This window comes from Brienomyrus brachyistius, unplaced genomic scaffold (assembly GCF_023856365.1).
Source record: "Brienomyrus brachyistius isolate T26 unplaced genomic scaffold, BBRACH_0.4 scaffold66, whole genome shotgun sequence".
Classification (NCBI taxonomy): domain Eukaryota; kingdom Metazoa; phylum Chordata; class Actinopteri; order Osteoglossiformes; family Mormyridae; genus Brienomyrus; species Brienomyrus brachyistius.
The window spans coordinates 941,434-961,199 of NW_026042341.1; the positions used below are offsets into that span (position 1 = coordinate 941,434).

At 40.6% G+C, this 19,766-nt stretch overlaps 1 protein-coding gene across 6 annotated transcripts in view; it reads right to left on the minus strand.

Moving 5' to 3' along the window:
• scml4 (Scm polycomb group protein like 4) overlaps positions 1-17,413 on the minus strand; it is a 43,389-nt gene extending 25,976 nt beyond the window's left edge. For 2 of the 6 annotated variants that reach the window (XM_049002308.1, XM_049002303.1), the window contains exons 1-3: positions 17,080-17,293; positions 11,617-11,700; positions 6,453-6,687 (exon numbers count right to left, since the gene is read on the minus strand). In XM_049002308.1, coding sequence (XP_048858265.1) covers positions 6,453-6,651 — 199 coding nt within the window. In that variant the 5' untranslated portion in view covers positions 6,652-6,687; positions 11,617-11,700; positions 17,080-17,293. Of the gene's footprint in view, positions 1-6,452; positions 6,688-11,616; positions 11,701-15,834; positions 15,975-16,830; positions 16,859-17,079; positions 17,295-17,364 lie in introns of those variants that run through there. The other 4 variants (XM_049002305.1, XM_049002307.1, XM_049002304.1 and 1 more) reach the window with 4 other exon arrangements.
• Positions 17,414-19,766: the final 2,353 nt, after the last annotated feature.

Consider the following 19,766-nt stretch of genomic DNA (forward strand, 5'->3'; position numbering starts at 1 on the left):
GATATAGTGTACAGTAGAGAAATGGTCAGATATCAGGTTTTATTATTTATAATGCTTTTGAAGTCAGGGAAGCAGAACATGCCCAAATAAAAACAGAGACCTTTTAATGCTGGACTATAAAACCCAAAGCAAACTATATTTCAAATTATATTCAATATTTCAAATCAATAATTCAAATAATTTTCCACCGACCTCCCAATCCTTCTACCAGGCTAATATACTTTCACCTACAAGTTTAAGTTGGCATTTACAGTGGAGATTTAAGTTTTGCTTTGACCGCTCTCTTCTATAAATATATAAATGATGAATAATGGCTTGATTCTAGTAATTGACCAAATTTAAATTCAATACAATAAGGCATAGCCTTGTTAGCATCAGCAGCTCACACACACAAACCAAACAAAATACACACAGAATTCCAGCAACGATGTTTTTCATCTTGTTATTTCAAAACCAGGTTGCCAGGTACAGAGCCATATTTGCATTTCTTCTACTGCAAAAACATGTGAAACCAAAAGATATCCCCCCCCTTCGCCAAAGTGGTCTCTTCCTGCCGGGTCCCACCACACGATTGGCTGGCACTTCTCCATCTTTATACCTGTGCTTGCTGTAGTAGTAGGGTTCAGCCTGACCACCTGCTCAGTAGGGAGGCATAAAGAGCCACAGCTACTGCTGGACATCACACAAAGGCCTAAAAAAAAACAGGCAGCTCAAAGGGGTAAAAGGCACATGAAATATTAAGACAGCCGCCCTTAAGAGAGTGTTTACTGAACAAGCACAGCGTAGGTAACGGGCTACCTGCTATCGGCTTGCATTGTGCTCCATTCTGAGCAGCATTCTGGACTCTTCTGGTCTTTTTTCTCCTCCCATTACAATGAAAATGATTATTTCTGCCCATTTTCCATGCTAATTTATTTCAGAGGGGCAGTCGTGCTGTACATTTAATTGCACAACCCCCCCCCCCTCCACCAAATGCAACGTCAATCGCCAAGACTCCAGAGGAGCAGCCTCACGGCTATCTCCACTGGGTCCATCGCAAGGAGGCATTTTGCCGTTTGGTGTGGGGGCCGCACCCCCTCCCCCTTAATGTTGATTGACACTGCGGTTGCGTAGCACTTTAGAGCAGAGCGCTCTGGAGTTGCCGGCTCAGAGGGTCGTCCCGGGGGGGGGGCGGGAGGGATTCCGATTAACATGCAATAGCCAAAAATATATTCACATATTTGATTATGCCGTAGATGAATTCAAGCTGTATTAATTCAGACACGACGGGAACGTAAATTACCCAGAAAGTCACACATACAAAGGTTTGCCTCACACAATCTAATTCCCTCTTCAAGCGACAATGTCTTAGAGATAAGACTTTAGTATGCGCTGCATCGGTTTAAAACGAGCAATGCAACTACATTTGGAGTATCCACAAAAGGTCAATATTTCATTTAATGTGCAGGCTGATCCATAACGAGCGGTAAATGTCAAATCCACAGCCCCATTCCATGTCTGTTTTTATTAATCCTGCTTTTGGAAGAGACATCTAACCCCAGACTGAATCTTTAAAGAGAATAACAAACGCTTCACATTAAATAAACTAAAATGAACTACAATGTTCTAATTTCAGTCCTCTGAACACGTCGCATCTGGCTGATGCTGGTTTGCTCCTCAGCTCTGTGGATGTCTATTTTTTAAGTTTAAACCTTAAATTTTAGTCGTTCAAAGTAAACGTGCGCATCAAACCACCAATATCCCAAGTGCATTGTTTGTTCGGCCTTTTTTTTTATATAAAAAAAAGGAGAATAGAAAAAACCCAAAAGTAACGTAAGAATAATACTCTGTAGAATAAAAAGAACATATTTACAACTCAGACCGTGTCACCATGGCAACAGACAGATAATCCAATACAGCAACAGACCGCACTGCCAGGTGATAGAAAAACGCACCGTGTGTGGACTCAAATCACATGGATCGAAGAGAAGCTTTTTCTCAGAAATCCTGAACTTCATTACATCGTCTGCTGCCTGTCACATTCGATTTTCAGATTTGCGATGAGATACGACTGAACATACAATAAATTTGACCCCAGTTAATGAAATGTGAAAACAGGGAGGTGCACTTCAAAGACCAGGCATTTCTGTGAAACGGTACTGTGGTCATCTTTTCCATTTTGTAACACAGGTGCCCTAATTCACCTGTATTTTAATGCATTAATTCTGATTATCCATTCATTACATGCATGAAAATTCACCTCTGAGGGAATCCCCTATCTCACTTGTATTATATGCGATTCATTTTTTTTTTTATTGAATCCCTACTGAATAATTCACTTTACTGAATTAATCATTCACAGAAACTTAATTATACCCCACGCAGATAAACTCTCGCACATGATCTTTGCTTTTACAGCAATAGCAGGATTAAGGACATTCCTGGTGTCCAAAGCAGAAACACACCACACAGGCAGCAAAGTGCGTCCTCAGCTGGAAGCATTAAGGCAGTACAAAGCCAAACTAAAGATGCGCGTGACCTTCTCCCAGAGTACCAGACTTCTACAAAGACAGACTGCACACATAACACATGCAGCCTAAGATATCTGATTACACCCGACTGCCTATGATCCCTCCAAATGTATCTGCAGGTCCTCTGAGGCTGCTTCCCGCAAACAGGTTTATAAACGTCTCGATTATTTGAAGTAGGTGCTTTATGTTGTGAAAACTGTGAAAAAAGGAACTCACTTCTTTAAAAAAACGTTATAGTAACACGAGCTTATCTACAACAACAACAAAGTGCTACAGTAATGAGCCAAACTAAATACTGTCCTCAAAAGAGACAGGGGGAATGGAGGGGGAGAGGATATAAAATATTGAGGCGGCTAGCATCACGCAGTCCGGGAATCCATGAATACTCTGTTCTGGTTACTGCTGTTACCCTAATGACAGTCAGTAACTACAGGTCCTGGATCCTACAATCTAATAAAGCCAAACAGGGTAGAGGACAAGATTCATCCCATGTCAGAAATTTCCATCATGTCAGTTTACATAAGGGCTTTCCGGACATCTGGCTCTGAATGTAATATACCATTTATTTGCTGAACCAGCCCCGGACTTTCTCTTCTGTGCAGTTCCCGCCTTTTTCAGACGCAAAATGCCAGCAGATTCGACAAGGGAGTTTCCTTTCCCCTGGAAACACACTCACATCCGAAGACACTACAGGGAATTCCTACCTAAAGGTCATGGAAGAAGGACTCCATGACCATAAGGAAAGGGAGTGTCTTTAGGTGGTGGGGGGTGGAGGGCAAAATGGCCACACATCACAGGCCAAGAGCTACACTAGGGCTGCGTTTCATTTACAACCGAGTTAATAAACATGTTCCAGTCCAAGTCAGAAAGCCATGCAGCAGTAAAAGGGACCTGTTTCAAAAAGCTGTTTCTTGCTTAGGACAACTTCTCAGATTGTCCAGACAACTTGTCAGATTTAACTTATCCCAGTTTAAATGGCCTTTATCTTCCAATTCCACTTGAAATTTCTGCCTAGAAACCAGTCATTTCTGAGTTGGAAGGCAGCATAAGCAGACATTATCTTACCCAAACTAAATTTTCACTTGCATGACCGTGTTAAGCGTGCACCCAGAGAAGATCGCACCTGTCCGTCACCAAGCAGGGAGTCTAGCAGTAGAGGCCTTCAATGCTCACTCCTGCATTGATCCATGAGTCACGCAAAGAGACGTCTGCGGATCCCAGGGACAGATAAGCCTTCTAAGCCACAAAGAAGAGCATGAATTTATCTGAAATTATTCCTCTTAGTTTGCTATGTGAAGAATTACTCTCCGCTTGGATAAAAAGTGCTTTAAAAGGAATTGTTAACAGCTCTAATTTGAATAATTTGTTTCCTGTTAACAGACATTCTGTGCGTCTGCAGACATGGGGTGCAATAATTCAACCGTCATATAGCATTAGTTGTGCATTTCCACTAATGGAACCATGTTGCTTAACAGGTGAAAGGTCTGTTTGTGAGGCTTCTATTTGTAGTGCATATCGTTGTTAAGGACGTGTGAAGTGCCGGCCCATTAACACCGAACGAGGTGTCGCTACATCCACTCCAGTGCATGTTCTGTGGTTTTTTAAAAAATTAACTTAAAAAAATGCATGCAGCTCTCTTTCGACAGACTGTCCATCACACTTCCGCATGCCTGCACAGCTCAAAGCTCAAGTTGCAATTAGAACTTTTCTTCTGGTATTTGCGTTCTTCACTGAAGACCGAGCGTTTATACAACAGACCGGTTTCTGCTTCTAATGGCTAAAAGTTAAAGCCAAGAAAGTTAATTTATAAAACAGCAGAACTTCTCCCCAAAAACAAGACTGTCCAGGAGCAGAGCATGTATGCAACACAAATATGTTTTGCATACCCAACTAACAGGGAAGGTTCCTAGTACTTTAGCTGACGTTCTTACGGTAACATTAGTGAAATGTTATTGCCACGTTTTAATTTTTAACAAAGGTGCTGTCAAAGTCAGCACGGTAAAATTATTACCTGAACATCCTTTAGTGACACTGTTACCCACTGCCCCACAATGAGCTTCATGGGCTTGAGTCCTAGCTGTAGTAGTGGGCCATTGCTCAGGACCATGAGGAAACCAGGACACTGAATTTTTCCACACATTAATCAATGCTCCTATAACAAAAAATTGTGGTAACACTTTACTTAAGGCTATGTTTTTAGTCATTTATAAACACATTCATAACAAATAATAATACATTCATAAAACATTATAAACATGGCTACATGCTTTTATATTGCATTATAAAGGTATCTTTAGTGCATTATTAATGAGAGCTTCACAAGGCATTATAATAATGGCTATAAATATATATAAAAAAGCATAACACATTATAACCATGTTTATTATGCATTATGGCTGCCTTATGAATCCCTCATCTATAATGCACTACAGATACCTTTATAATGTAGTATAAAAGCATCCTTAATGCTTATACTGACCATTATAATGCATTATAAAGGTCTGTATACTACATTATAGATAAGAGTGATTTCATGGTAATTATCCTCCAGGTCCAAACGCAGAAGACCAGCTCCACAGAACGATGCACACACCACAATACTGTACATGCTGAGTTACGTACACTGATCAGCTGCAATACACCAGCAAGGAAGTGCTTCTTAGATGTGAACCTGTGTTTCCTTCGAACAACTAGAACCACTTCTCTCAGTGGGAGTTTTCACGGTGTTAAATTCCCTCCGTTAGTACAATGTTCATTTTAAAGTCAATTGACAAACACTAGCATCCTGCAATACTTCAAAACCTTCTCCAGTTCGCTAAGCATTCACAGCACTCTTCCTGTATCCTTCTGAGGTCTTTCCAGGTATTATTTGGTATCCTAGAAGTCCAAAGTGACTTAAAGTTCCTTACGCTTGTTATATCTTCACAAATATTGGCTATTTCAAATGGAAAATGTCGTCTTGAGGGTTCACAAATCTTCCAGCAAATCTAATTGGTTATATAAAAATGATGCCAACCATGCAATTAAAAAACAACAACTGCTCATCACAAAAAAAGGCCACCAAACATGAAAACAATCGCACAACACATCGAGAAACATGACTGGTTACACACCCCTGTCAGTGCATTGTAGCGATGTGTTTCCGTAAAGCTTATTTTTGTGAATGGGGTTAAAATGAAGAGAGAGAAACGCTAGGCAGTAAGACTAAACAGATCTCCACGGCACAGGAGTGGACTGGCCAAGCGTGGGCCGCAGCGAAAAGAATCGGAACTGGAATTCTGGGCCTGTGTTATCAGAACAGAAGATACTGCAGCCTGCCATTGTATGCGGTGGCAAGGTGCGAGCGCAAAGCTTCAAAGAAAGCCGCAAAAAGCTTCAAAAAGCCCCTTTGCTGATATCACAAATTCTGGAAGCTGATAAATGTATTAAAGGCAAGAGAACCAGAGTTCAGTGAATCCCTTCAATTTCAGCCATTTCTATAACGTTCAAGCCACTCCCACACTGGGGATCCACGCTGTTCCTTAATGCCTGTCGTCTCCAGATTACCATATGAATCATATTTTAAACCAAGGTTCGACGTTGTGTGTGTGTGTGTGTGTGTGTGGGGGGGGGGGGGGGAGGGGGGGGGTTACTGCTCACTCAGAATTACATTCGATAGAGGCATTTATCTTTCATCTGACAGCAAATCTCCTCCTGCACCTGTACTCGACTTATGACAGCGAATTTGTCTGCTTGGTGTTTTGGTTTCATCTCCCGCCGTTTGATCTCCTGGGAAAACGAAACATGCAGTGGCGTCACTGTGTCTGCAGCAGCGCCCCAAACGGATTAAAGCGTAAAGTGTGTTTACTCCCTCGGGTCTGCAGACGGACGGGCACAAGAAAATAACACGTTTTGGAGGGAAATAAAACTAGCTGTGAACAGAGGGGAAGCGCTCCTTCTTACTCTGCGAGAACGGCTCCGTCACCTCCCCGCATGGATTGCTCCCGTCCTTATCGCCGCCCAGGTCGACCAGCTGCCAGCAGCCCCGGCCCTTGTCGTCACGGCGATCCAGTCTCAAGCGCAGCCTTACACTCTGCACGCCCAGGATGCTGGATATCCAGGACACTGTGGGGTCTTGAATGTCCCGGCCTCTGAGTCTCATTCCAACGGCGTGTAGTATGGAGAGTGAAGCATTCCACTGCAACACAGACGGTGAGAGAGAGGGGGCCAAGCCCTTATCTGGGGAAATCGCTGGGGAAGGTCGCAGATAAAGTACACAGATAAACGTAAATAAAAAACTATACATTAATCAAACTACAAAAACCTAAGCACACATTCCACAGTTTAACTGTTCAACTGTGCATGCAAATCTGGGCACAAATTCAAATTAAATGAGATTATTTTGTGATTGCATGGTTGTGAAATTCCACAGTCCAAAACACTCAGTGCTCATCTGGATCCTGCAGAATGAATCCAGAACAATCTGTCTGTGCTGAAAAGACTCCAACAAGCAGGTGTCTGTCAAGACACCCTTACAGGGCCTATTCGATATGATGTGAAAACATTTGGCACGTCATGAAACGGAAAATACCACAAAGGAGACCACGAATGGCTGAGCAGTTAAAATCAGGCAAGAATGAGAGAACATTCCACTTTCAAAACTCCAGCAACTGGTCTCCTCAGTTCCCAAACGCTTACAGAGTGTGGATAAAATCGGTTAAGCGACACAGTAGTAAACAAACCCCAGGCCCAACTTTTTTGAAATGTGTTTGTGTGATTGAGCATATATTTGTCATAAAACAATAAAAGTTTCTGACTTTAACATTTGACACATTCTTTGTTCTATTGTTATGGATTGATATGATTTAAAAATTATTGCATTACATTTTTATTAACAGTTCACACAGCATCTCAGATTTTTTTTAAACAAGGTTGTATACTAAATTACATTGTGCGATACAATACAATAAAATACAATAGAATGTGGTACAACACTGCACTATATTATACCACACTAAATGAAAATGACCATACAGCCCTTCAAAGCAACAGGCAGACAGGATATGATTCCAACAGGGTGTTTTCACAATATGAATAAAACCACATCTATCACCATAAAAAGGCCCGTTATAGCCAAGAAAGCTCAACAATTATACAAATAATAAGTGAAAAGATTAAAGGGGGGAAATTGCTCAAATTTTCCTGAGGAAACAAATCAAGTGAGGCATTCTCAATCATTTCAGTTTAGCGTTCTTTCGATCTGCAAGCCTTTCACGTCACTCTTCACTGAACAAAGAAACTACAGACGTTCTGTAAAATAAATTTCCCAGCGAGTCCTTTTATGATTCCAGCTGAAATAATCCAAACGTGTTGGCACGTTCCCATCTCAGTCAGTCACAGGGCTCAGCCACTTTAAATATAATACGAATGTAATACCACTGTGGCTTAGAAATCCCACAACAGATTTTGTCACGTTCATAAATTACGCACAACTCAGAAAAAAATCAAGGCACATTTCTTTTAGTACTCGGAGGCAGATAAAGAAGCTCGACGGGGGATGAAGTCCCGGTGTCTCATCACCTGTCAGTGTCTTGTGGTCAGGACACACAGGTCTCGGCGGATGGCGGCAGATCCCAGGGGATCCCGGAAGATCCTGACAGATCCCTGAAGTTACCAGAGACTGTCCAAGCATTGAAGGGTGATTACATTATACAGAGTGACATTCTAAAGACGGCCATCAGTGCAGTGATCTACCAAGAGCTAGGGGCGTGAAAAATGTACTAAACAAACACCAACATTATGTTTAACAAAACTGTCATGGAAATAGATATTTTTCATACATGTGGATAATTCCTCTTTCGATTTATTTTAAATAAATTCAGCAGATTTTACTCTTACAAACCTCAACTCAGCTGACCTTCCCAATCAAGTGATACCAGTTCCTCAATCACCAATTACCGGAAACAAAAAGCATCAATGTTTGATTTCGGCAATGTACTAAATCAGCGTTCAGACAAACCAGTCTTTAATGGCACTGGCAGAGGAGTGATCGGCACTCAAGTTTCAGTGGTTCAGCTTTTGGTCATTTTCATAATATATTTCGTTCTACCAGATTTGCAACATTCCTATGAAAAACTGATCAAAAAACAGACAAAGGCACAGGCAGTTTTATCACCACAATTGCATGAAAATAGCATTTTCAAGTTTTTCGAAACATTTGCAAACCATGTGCTAGACCTCATAATCTAGTCCTTTTCCAACTTCCCTTAAAAACAGAGATAGTCAGCCTAAACCTACACAGACAAACCTGTTTGCTGCCAGACTCATCTGTGTCCAAATCTATGGCAAAATATTTTGATTGAGAACAAAAAACTGTGTAGGCTATGTTTTTTAATACCATGTCTGTGGTAAAAATTGCATTTTGATCAAAATGTCAGTAAGAATTCAACTGTGGTGCTGAATTTCGCTTAAAAGCCCTGAGTGTTAGCCAGTTAACAACATTCTCTGTAACCCACGTATGTAGATAACATGCTGGTCTGAAGCGACTCCACAACTTCCTGTTTATAGAATACCAACCAGGTGCAAAGCCATTCTAAGGCACTGAAACTTCCTGTTTATGGGCCGGTTGTAGCCACTTCTGTGACCTTCTTTACTCATCCTGATCCACAAACACATTGCTATCTCGTTTCGTGTGTCTCTAGCTTGGAGATCATTCTAAGGTAACAAAACACAGTTTTCAGTCTGTTTGGGGGGAGAGGGCAGGTCTGACAGGCACGTTGCACCTTTCTTGCACTCCAGCGTAACCACTACCACATGTATTCTTCATACACTGGGTAGAATAATTGGCAGGCCAATCAACCCTCAGCTTTCATCAACACCATCATCCGTGATTTAATTGGTGTAGGAAAGAAAAACGCTACACAATCTAATTTTCATAATCATTCTGATTGGTGACTGTTTGGCACATGAAATTAGTGTTAGGCAACACTGCACAACACAAAGCAGAGAAGCAAAAATACAAATTAGACATATGAATAGAAAATTAATAGCTAAAATATGAAAGCCTGTTTTAAAGGTTTAAGCACAGAAGTTCCTAAAAGCATGAAAATATAAAAGTCACCTGTGCAAACCCAATTTCCTGACGTTACAGCACAAAAGAGGTACAACGATTGAGATTAACCTGAGGCGGCCTTGCGGTCTGGCCATCCATCGTTATTAGTAATATGGGAAAACTGCTCACAAAATATGGACTGGAATGCAGAAAGACATTTCTGTAAAATTTGAAAGTATTCCTGGGATGCCATTAAAAGTAGGTACCTCCAAAATTTTGCAAAAGGATATTCACAACATAGTGCAGAAGACTGTACTACTGTACTACGAGTAACACAAGAATGAGTGTAACAGAAATCAATCCAATCCAATCACTTCCGTTCACATAGACGGCTCACGTATCTGTGACGAGTGATACGACAGACATGCATAGCAAGCGGAAGGAAGGTTACAGTATTTCAGCGTGGTGAAACATTTATAAACTCTTGGAGAGCTGTCTGTAGGATCGCCACATTTAACAGATAGCCGTTTCGCATGAAAGAAAAGGCAAGCGGAGGCCAACGCAATGAAGAAGGCGTTCAGGCTTTTAAAATATTCACGTAAATAATATAAAACCCGCCACGCGTAGCGCACAGGTACGGCTGCGGATTCTGGATCAGGGGCTTTCAGACACTGCCGTGAAGGTGTAATTAAGCATTTCTTGTTTATCACCAAGCGCTGAAGGAGTAAAATCCACAGGCTCCCTACAGTTTAAAAGGGAAAACGTGCAAATCAAAAGGAGCGGCTAAGTCAATACAGGACGGCGACTTTGAATTCGAGTATCTCTGAGAATTTACTTGACCAATTTAGGTCAAGGTGGACAATAATCCGACCATTTTCTGGAGAAGCTCATCCATTGCAGGATTATGGTGAGCCTGCACCACCCCCCCCCCCAAGGAAGACAGTGGTTCATATCACAGCCAATTTATAGACATCAATTCACCACATTTTGTCATTTAAATTGAGCAAAGAAACTGGTAGATGAAATCCAGAATGAACACTGAGAGAACATGGCAGGAATGTAAATAATAATAATAATAATAATAATAATAAAGCAACAATCAACAATGATGATGTTGCACACAGTAACCCATCTGCAACAAATTTCCAGAATAATGATTATTTCACTCCCAAGACTGTAACTGCGTTTAGAGCAGCAAACATAATCTCAATATTGTAATATTATTATTTTGGCTTTACAGTGCAGAAAACGTTTTGGTTTATTGGTTTGCATTTCATTATTTTCAAATCCATTCTATTTTTGTAAAATAAAACGTTTAATCACCATTTTAATTAAAATATACGCCATGAATTCTAATCTCTAGATTAATATAGATTTATTAAATTATATTTTAATGCGACGCTTTCCATGAAGTACTCAGATAAGAGGGCGCGGGCTGAATCTTGTTAGCTAAATGAAATGCATTTTCAGCTTTTACGTATTTGAATTTGAAATGCTTTCCCCTCTCTGTGCTCATCCCACGACGAATGCAAACTGACAACGACGGGAAACTGTGAGCTCTGTCAGTCATATTTGATGCATACAGATTCACACAGATGAAAACGCCAGGCTCCATCCTGCCTGGCCATTCGGGAACTGAATTCCCGCTGCTCCCAGCCACAAGAAAGAGGAGCCGCTGTCCTCCTGACCCAAGGGCGGACGGAGTCATCTTTAACCCCGAGGTTTTAATAAACATTGTCGCTTGGCATCCTGTCGGTTTTTTTTTCTTTTGCCTTTCCTTTTCACCATATGATGTCATGGTAATACCCCCTAACAGGAACTGGGCCCCCAGGGGTGATGCAATTAGACATGCACTTGGGCTGGTGCCCCTGTGTACCCTCCCATTAAGTCCCTCCTCCTTTGCCATAGCAACAGCTTTGAATGACAGCTAAGTCTTCAGACAGCACTGAACAAAAAGGGAGGGGAAAAGATGCACGGTGACACTGTAACGACCTGTGACAATGACCTGCCGTGTTTATTCATTTGGTGCCTCTCATTCTTTGTACGGTTAAAAGAAGAGACGAGTTAAATGCCTACCGTGTCGTTTCAGGGTTCTCAGACTGCAGCGAGCATCGCTCCTCCTTCACTGAGGGCCGGCCATCCTGATACATCTCCTCATGCCTGCGAGACAGAATTAAGAAGACGTCAGGCGAAACAATTAACGGCACTCATGTGACTAAGAAAAAGTCTACAGAAATACTGCGATCTGGCGGACGCTCGCAAATTATACAGACACAAGTGCTTGCTTTAGAAATAATCTATAATAAATAACATCTTGTGTTGTGTGTGTGTGACTTACGTATATATTACATTGTGAGGACAGTCCTGTGACAGACTGTGTTCCAGACTCATTCTGATCCTGAACTGGATAAGAACATGGAACATCAATGGATGCCTGTAGTTTTTCCTACTGCTTAAAGTAACCGAATGCAAAAAATGATAAATATTTATCACTGCCAACCATGATCGGGTATCAAAGGGCCTATCTTGACATGCTTCTCTGAAACATCTGGAGCCTTTTACAAAAAGAGGTGAAGCTTCTCATGCTAATTTCATGGCGCTGTTTGAGTGATTATACATGCTGGGCTCGTCAGCATGCAAACAAGTCATAAAGAAAATGATGAATCTAACAGCATCACGGGAAAAGGTACCGGGAAAAGAAATGTAGCACAGAGAAATTTTCTGTCGAGTTTACTGCACCCACAATTAAAAATTCCGCATCCTTCAAAATTATCTTAAAAACTCAATGGAGCCAGTGCACAGGATAGCCTTTTATAATTCAATTATCATTAATCTCTATTTATTTGCCGCTAACTTATAACACTTTCAAATATTACACAATTCAAACACAGAGCCACATATTTAGAGAGATAAAGGGTTAAATGTTTTTCTCAAAGGTACAACAGCAGGATCCACACAAAAAAAATAAAAAATTAAACAGGTCACCAACCGGACCATTTTTTTTTGTTTTTTTTAATTAAATAGACGCTTTGCTAAATAACAAGCTCTTGCATATGTAGCAGACACATTTATCCACAGCAATATTGCGAGAGAAGGTTCGGCCAGCTCCTGGACCAACTGAGGTGAAGGGTCCTGCTCAAGGACCCAACTGGGGAATCACTCCACCGGCCATGGTATTCAAACCGGCAACCTAGCGTTCACAGGCACAAAGCCCTGACCCACAGAGCCACACCACACTGACATTTATTAAACATTTATTTTACTTAAAATTCACATTATGCCGATTCTTTTTTTTTCCATTGGAGCCTGGAGATTAACGCAGGAAAATCTGCTTTTGAGCCACGGATGAGGGGCGAGAGGACGACCTGCTCCGAACCCAGATTTCACCTTCTAATCACACGGCGGGTGACAGAGATCCCGGCTAAAGTTCTCGGTTCAGAAAGGGCCCAGGACTAACCCCCCCCCCCCCCCCCCCCCCCCACACACACACACACACACACACACCACACACACACACACACACACACACACACACACACACACACACACACACACACACGGTTGAAGAGGATAAGGCATGTGTGGGTCACTCCTTCAGCGACAGGACCACGGATTTCATGGGAGGACCAGCAGGTCGGGAGGCAGTTAAGAAGATGGACTTACAACTGCTATTCCCAGACTGGCAGTTTTAATTCCAGGAACAGAACGGCTGCCATATCGAAAGGTTCTTAACAGCTTCAGCAAATATATCCAGCTGAATAAACAAAAACTGCGAAACTGTAAGCCGCGTAAGTCACTCCGGCTGAAGACGGCAGCTAGGGAGCCGACAGAAGAGACAAGTGATTCTGCAGAATCTGAAAAGTGCCGGGCTACCCCTTCGAAGGACACACAAAGGACCCATAGCACACCGCCATCCCAAGATCTGTCACGTCACAGCCGAGATTAACCCTTGAAGGAAAAACGTTCCTCAAAAAAACATCTGTCCCTACATAAATACACCATATTCCCGTACAGAGGTCACAGTGTCCTCAAAAACATACTTTTCATTATTCAGTGGAATAAGATACATGAAATTAAACTAACAGGGGTTGCAAAAAAAGAACAGAAATGAAAAAAAAAGTGACCGAATAGGACACTGGAAAGACGAACTATACATTACGCAGGTCAGGTATCATTTGGCACTGAAATTGCTTAAGCTAAAACTTTTTTTTGACAAATTCTACACAGTATAGTTTTTACATCTTTTGTCTCTGTCATAGATAATATATCAACGTATTCAAGAAAAGGCTACATTTACAACGGTCTGGCAATATACCAGCAATCTCGGATAAGACAGCAATGCATTGTGGTATTGCGGCCATTTCCTCAAACCTCTGGCAAAGTGTTCCCAAAACGCTGCCTGCACCAGCACTTACTGAATTATTAAAACACTCATCATCGGCTGTGATTTCGATTGCCTCTTTCAAAATAGATTTAATGTGGTACACAGGTTGCAGCCAGAGAAGTTCAGTTCGGAAACATAGTGGAGCAGGGTCGCTATTCCCATGTCGCCGACATAAACATAAGAGAGCATGGAATGGTGAGATTACCTACAGGTGATATGCAACACACGACACTTCAGCCCAATTTACAGAAGTAGGCCTACATGTAGAATAAAAAAAACAATGAAAAATTTTAATCTTGGGAACAGTCACGGGAATTAACTCTAAAGATTTAATCACAATACGGTTTAAAGTAAGAAGTTCGTTGCTTTATTAATTATTTTATATGCACTATATACTTAGCAGAAATGTATTCAGCAATACATGCTACTGAAAACCATAGTGCCTAGAGGATAATTGTGAAATCCGAGACAGGGTTTTGGTTCCGTTAGAAATAGGCCGTGTCAGATACATGGAACTGCTGACGCCTATTGATCACTTGAGCCAAAGTGTCTAAAAGCAATGCAACGATGGTATTCTTAGTCAGGAAAAAACTGTGCTTGAAAATGAGATTCAATATTAAAAACAACACATGTTCAATACGTCTTATTCCAATCTTTGCAATATTACGTTATTTTAATTATAGCATGTAGAGAAAAGTACTATTGTTCTGTTAACGGATAACTGAAACGATGCAATTTTAGTTTTTGCTAATGCAACCAACACATCCTTCACCTCCATATTTCCTATAAAACAACTCAATTCCGCAAACTACGGACATCCGCAAAAAGCGCACATCAGCGTCTCGGGTGTCACGCGCTCAGATGCAGACTAGAAAACGTGCCTGTACTAAACCAGACCTGTTTGTAGGGATAACATTTTAAAAATTGCATCACTGGAAATAAACGTTAGAGTATGAATAATAATTATTACAGCTGCATCGCCATTAGAGCAGTTACTGAAAGACATTTTGCCACCATTGCAGGCGAAGGGAGGAAGAGCGCAATGGCCGTATCCTTCAGCAATATACGAAGACGCTCAGAGTATTAAACCATAATCGTATATAACCATCTTAGTCTCCCTACAAATAGATGCATATGTATAAGAGGTTATTAAACTAAAACGACACGATTAAATGGACGCCCAAAACGAGACGCTTAAATGGATGCCCAAAGAAACTAATCTGAAAAAGGCAGATATATGCAAAAACTGAAACTCCAATCCGCAACTTAACAAAGAACTTCAAAAAATAAAGGGGGCATAACAGCAAAACGAGATAAGAGAAAAGGCGGGCCGACCGCAAGGCATATACATACACAACTATACGCCATGGGCAATTTACATATAACAATTAACTAACTTCTTGACGCCGGGAAACACGCTAACTCACACCCACCCATAGCAGGGATTCGAACCCTTGACTTTTGAGGCAGAAGGCAACAGGGCTGTCAGCTCTCAAGCATCTGGCATCAAGCTCACGCACTAAATCTTTCGGGAAATCTTTATATTCCATTACAAACCTAAAATTAGCTGCATCAAAAGCGTTGGTGTAGTTTACAAGCCTTACAGACTATTTACAATGTAATAAAACTTACATACATGTAAATGGGCGTGCATGTATGTGCAGACTGGTCTTGAAGTGAAGATCTCACTCCAGCCAGCTGACCAAAGTTGGCAACCCGGTCGATGTAGTATAACGGCTTTGATATTAAAATGAGATATTACCATATAATCAGATCATATAAACTACACATGAACATTTGAACATCCAGAAAACGTGTTTCATAATCCTTTCTCTGGATCATGACAGGGGTTTATTCCAGAAAACCGATCACCGAAAACCTAAATGTACGTGTCTTATTTATGGTTTTACCTGTGTACGTGAAAGCATCCTTCAGAACAGCAACTGTTTCTTAAAAATAATAAAACCACCACCCTGTTATTTTCTTCTATTAACTTCACAGAAATTAGCCTGCATTTAAGTACTACCCTATCATTTCTTGATAGGTTAGGCCTACATTCTTCTCCTTAATGGATTAAAAATAAATGAAAACACTTTAAAATATTGACAGCAAATCCCAATCTTCTCCCAAAGGCAAAATAAAAACGGTATGAACATTAGATATATTGGCTTGTTTTCATATGAATAATGGCCCATATCCATCAGTAAAAAATGTTTGCAAAGCACTTTCCTCATCTATATTTAATTAACAAAACAATTAAGGCATTACAAATATCAACCAAGCTAAGAAAAAAACATTATTTGCCTTATCACTTCTTAATTAAAAAAAAAAACCGTCGGATCGAAAGTATTAAATTGAGATTAGTGTGTTTGGGAACGTTACCCGCTTATTTAAAGGCTTCTATTGCAATTAATAAAGTTGTACTAATGTGATTTTTTTTAAAACGAAGTATCTCGTATAAAACAATAAATGTATGAATAAATAACGCAGGCGTTTCCCCAAACATGTGTCAGGTAATCGTAGCAGCTATTCCGATGGGTCTCAGTAAGGTGTGGTGCCAGAATCCCGCAGGAGGAGGACACCCAAGAAGAAATCGTGCAACGTTTGAGAGCCAACTGTTACATGACCATGAAATCGATCCAAGGCTACATAACACGTCCGATCGGACCGTATATTATGGCAGCAAATTATTATTTAAGCCCGTAACCCGACCCCGTTAAGCAGCCCATCTATCCGTAACTGGTAAACAGCATAAGGAAAGTGATACCCCAGCACTGTGAGGATAACAGCGCACTTCGTTTAATCAAGACTAAGTACACATGTTCTGGGTGCCTTAGACCATTAAGATAATGTTAAAAGAATTTACACAACGCATGACTATACTGGACGTGTGGAGGGAAACTAACCTAAGGTTCGGCTTGGACGAACATTGTAGGGATGAACCACCAACGGCACCTGAACAAAACGCGCATGCATTTAAAAATAACGATCTGCTGTGAATTAATACAGCTTAATATGGGTAATACCTTATAGATATGGAACATGACTGCTTTGCACTGCCGCGTTTTCCCCTCAAGTTGTGCAGCCTAACGCTAATAATGAATAAGATTAGGAACAAGATTGATGAAGCATGGACTGAATGTGAGAGGTATTACCTGTGCCGCGGTAGGTTGATCGCGAAAAGACGTTTCCTTGATTGCTTTTATTTAGATTATTATTCCGCTCCTTTACCTGCAGACCCCGTTTATCTCCCGGAGCGGCAGCTGGACTGCGGGCTCGATTTTGCCTGTATCCCCGAAAAGCAGATGCCGCGGCGGAGCACAAGCGGCCCGGCTGAAATGCGGCGGAGTTCAGATGCGACAGGATGTGTCTCCAAGTTGCCTGGCACTCGGGGGAGCTAATTAGACGGCGGTGCTTTGAGGGGTGTAAAAAACACTCACATTTTGATGTTCCTCAGATGCAAATATACCTCAGCAATGAACTCGTGGATTTTTCCAACTGTCTAAAACTATTTGCGGCGCACCTGCGAGGCTCAGAAGAAACGCCGTGTGCGCAAGGGAGGCAGCAGGGCGGGGGGGTGCCCACAACCGTGTTTGACCAGCGATCAATAGTGCAACCTATTTTCCTACAAACAATGTACAGCTTAGGCTTCCCAGAGGGGAATGTGAATGTTGTGGCGCCATTGAATGTGATAGCCATTAATGCTGATCCCATAAGTTTTTTACGTGACAGCCGCAAGATCGAGGCCGATAGGTAGACATTGGGAAAATAAGAAATGTATTTCATTGGAAATTTTCCCATAAAATATTTCCAGATTCCTTTCAGCAGTGGCAGCCTAACTAAAATGGAAGACAAAATTTCAATCCGTTATTTTTTTGTAATCTGAGATGTGCAGCGCAAAATATACGGACAAAAAGATGCATGTGACGATCCCACTATGCTACTATAATATAGGTTAGTGGTAGGAAGAATAGTATAGTGCAATCGTTGTTCTATAATTAGGTACATAGACATCTAAAAATAAGTTAAATATCCCACACAATTTCAAAAATCTGTTTTTGATTATACAATGTGTACACAACAGGTTTCATTCAGTGCAAGAGATTAATCTGAGACATATAACAGCGATACACATAAAGATGATAACAGTAAGACTGGAAATTTAAGCCTTATGTAATTATTTGTCTTACCTATGGAAGACGACTGTACAGATTTACCTATACCGAAATATATAATTAAGAATTAATTAGGTTATCACATCTCCCAAATACAATTCCTTTTAGAAATATGAACTGTTTGTGTAAGGTAATATGCGCGTTCATACATTGCAATGCACGGCCTTCCAAGTATATATTTTAAAGCCATTGAATCCCTTTAGGCCTAGTTTAGTTCTTTTTGGCACTGGCCGCCATTAAAAAGGTTTATTTAAGAAGTACACCGTATTCTTTATTAAAATGTAGAAAATATTTTAGACACAGACTGCACAAATCGTGGTTTTAATGAGCAGTTGATCTCAGAGTAAGTATATGCAGTGTACCCTTGAACATTTTCATGGTCTATTAAGTTTCTTCGTCCGCAATTTCCAGCAGCTTCATTAGGGACAAATTTATTGGAAGAGCGTTATTATGATGCACAGTAACCTACCGAGATTAAAACAATAATGAACTAATTGGATTACATTAGTAAGGTTTCTAAAAAATTAAAAGGGAAATTGGTGTTGATGCAATGGCAGCAATGTGTCATGAATTCAGGTGGTCTTTAGAGGGATTTTCCCCCGGACATTGGCCATCGTTGCCTACATAACTGGCAAAAATGAGCATTTTCGTAATACGGGCTACAATATCGGCCGATGAAATTGGACATCATTAATCGCCCAGCTCTGGTTTTATAACAAAAAACTGAAACTGTTTAAGTAAAAGCATTTGTTTCCCACATACTCCCGCATCTAATATTTTAGGCCTATATGTTATCACGAATCCTTTTCATATGCGCTTGCAGCTCGTCTGTGTCACGCACAAAATTTGAATTTCATATAAATAGATAAAACATAAGAACAAAAATCTATCTTCGAAACCGCTATATATATGTACATGTATTTACGACAATGAAAAAGCGAAATGAACGATCTAAAATTAACTTTGGTGAATAATTGCGTAGGAACCAGATGTAGGAGGATTCACTACTGAAATGCCATACGTACGGCGCCGCCTACGGTGATGGTGACGGATACACCACTGGGTAAGTACCACATGCGGAAAAGCCTTGCAGAATAAGGAATTTTAAGGACCTTCCAAAATTAACTAAAAGCATAAGAAACAATGGCGAGGAGATATTTTTTGTATTCTCAGGTAAGCTTTCATGTTCTTTCCTACCGGTTACACTTGGGAAATAATTTTAAAAAAATCAAATTTAAAAGGTATTATTTTATTTGAAATGATTTAAATACAAATAATATATTTTCAATTTACAATGACAGTTTCTTGTAAACAAATGTTGCAAATACTAATATCGGGTATTTGTTTTTTTTTTTTCCTATTTGGCCAGTGAGGATTTAAAGATTGTATTTATATAGATGATATATCGAATGTACTGCGGTTTAAACAGCGTGTCAACTAAGGCTACACTTCCGTAGATCAATAATACTTGAGTACAATATTCTAGATGCGGGTCCTGTTTCAAATTTGATGTACAGTTTGGTTCTTGCTGAATAGAACATGCAGCCTTTCTAGAACCCTTTTCATCCAAAAGCACAATTGTAGTCTAAATAAAAAGAACTATCCGTATTATCACTACAAAAGTTTAGTATTTTCTACATAGAAAATACATACATGGTCAGCTCGAT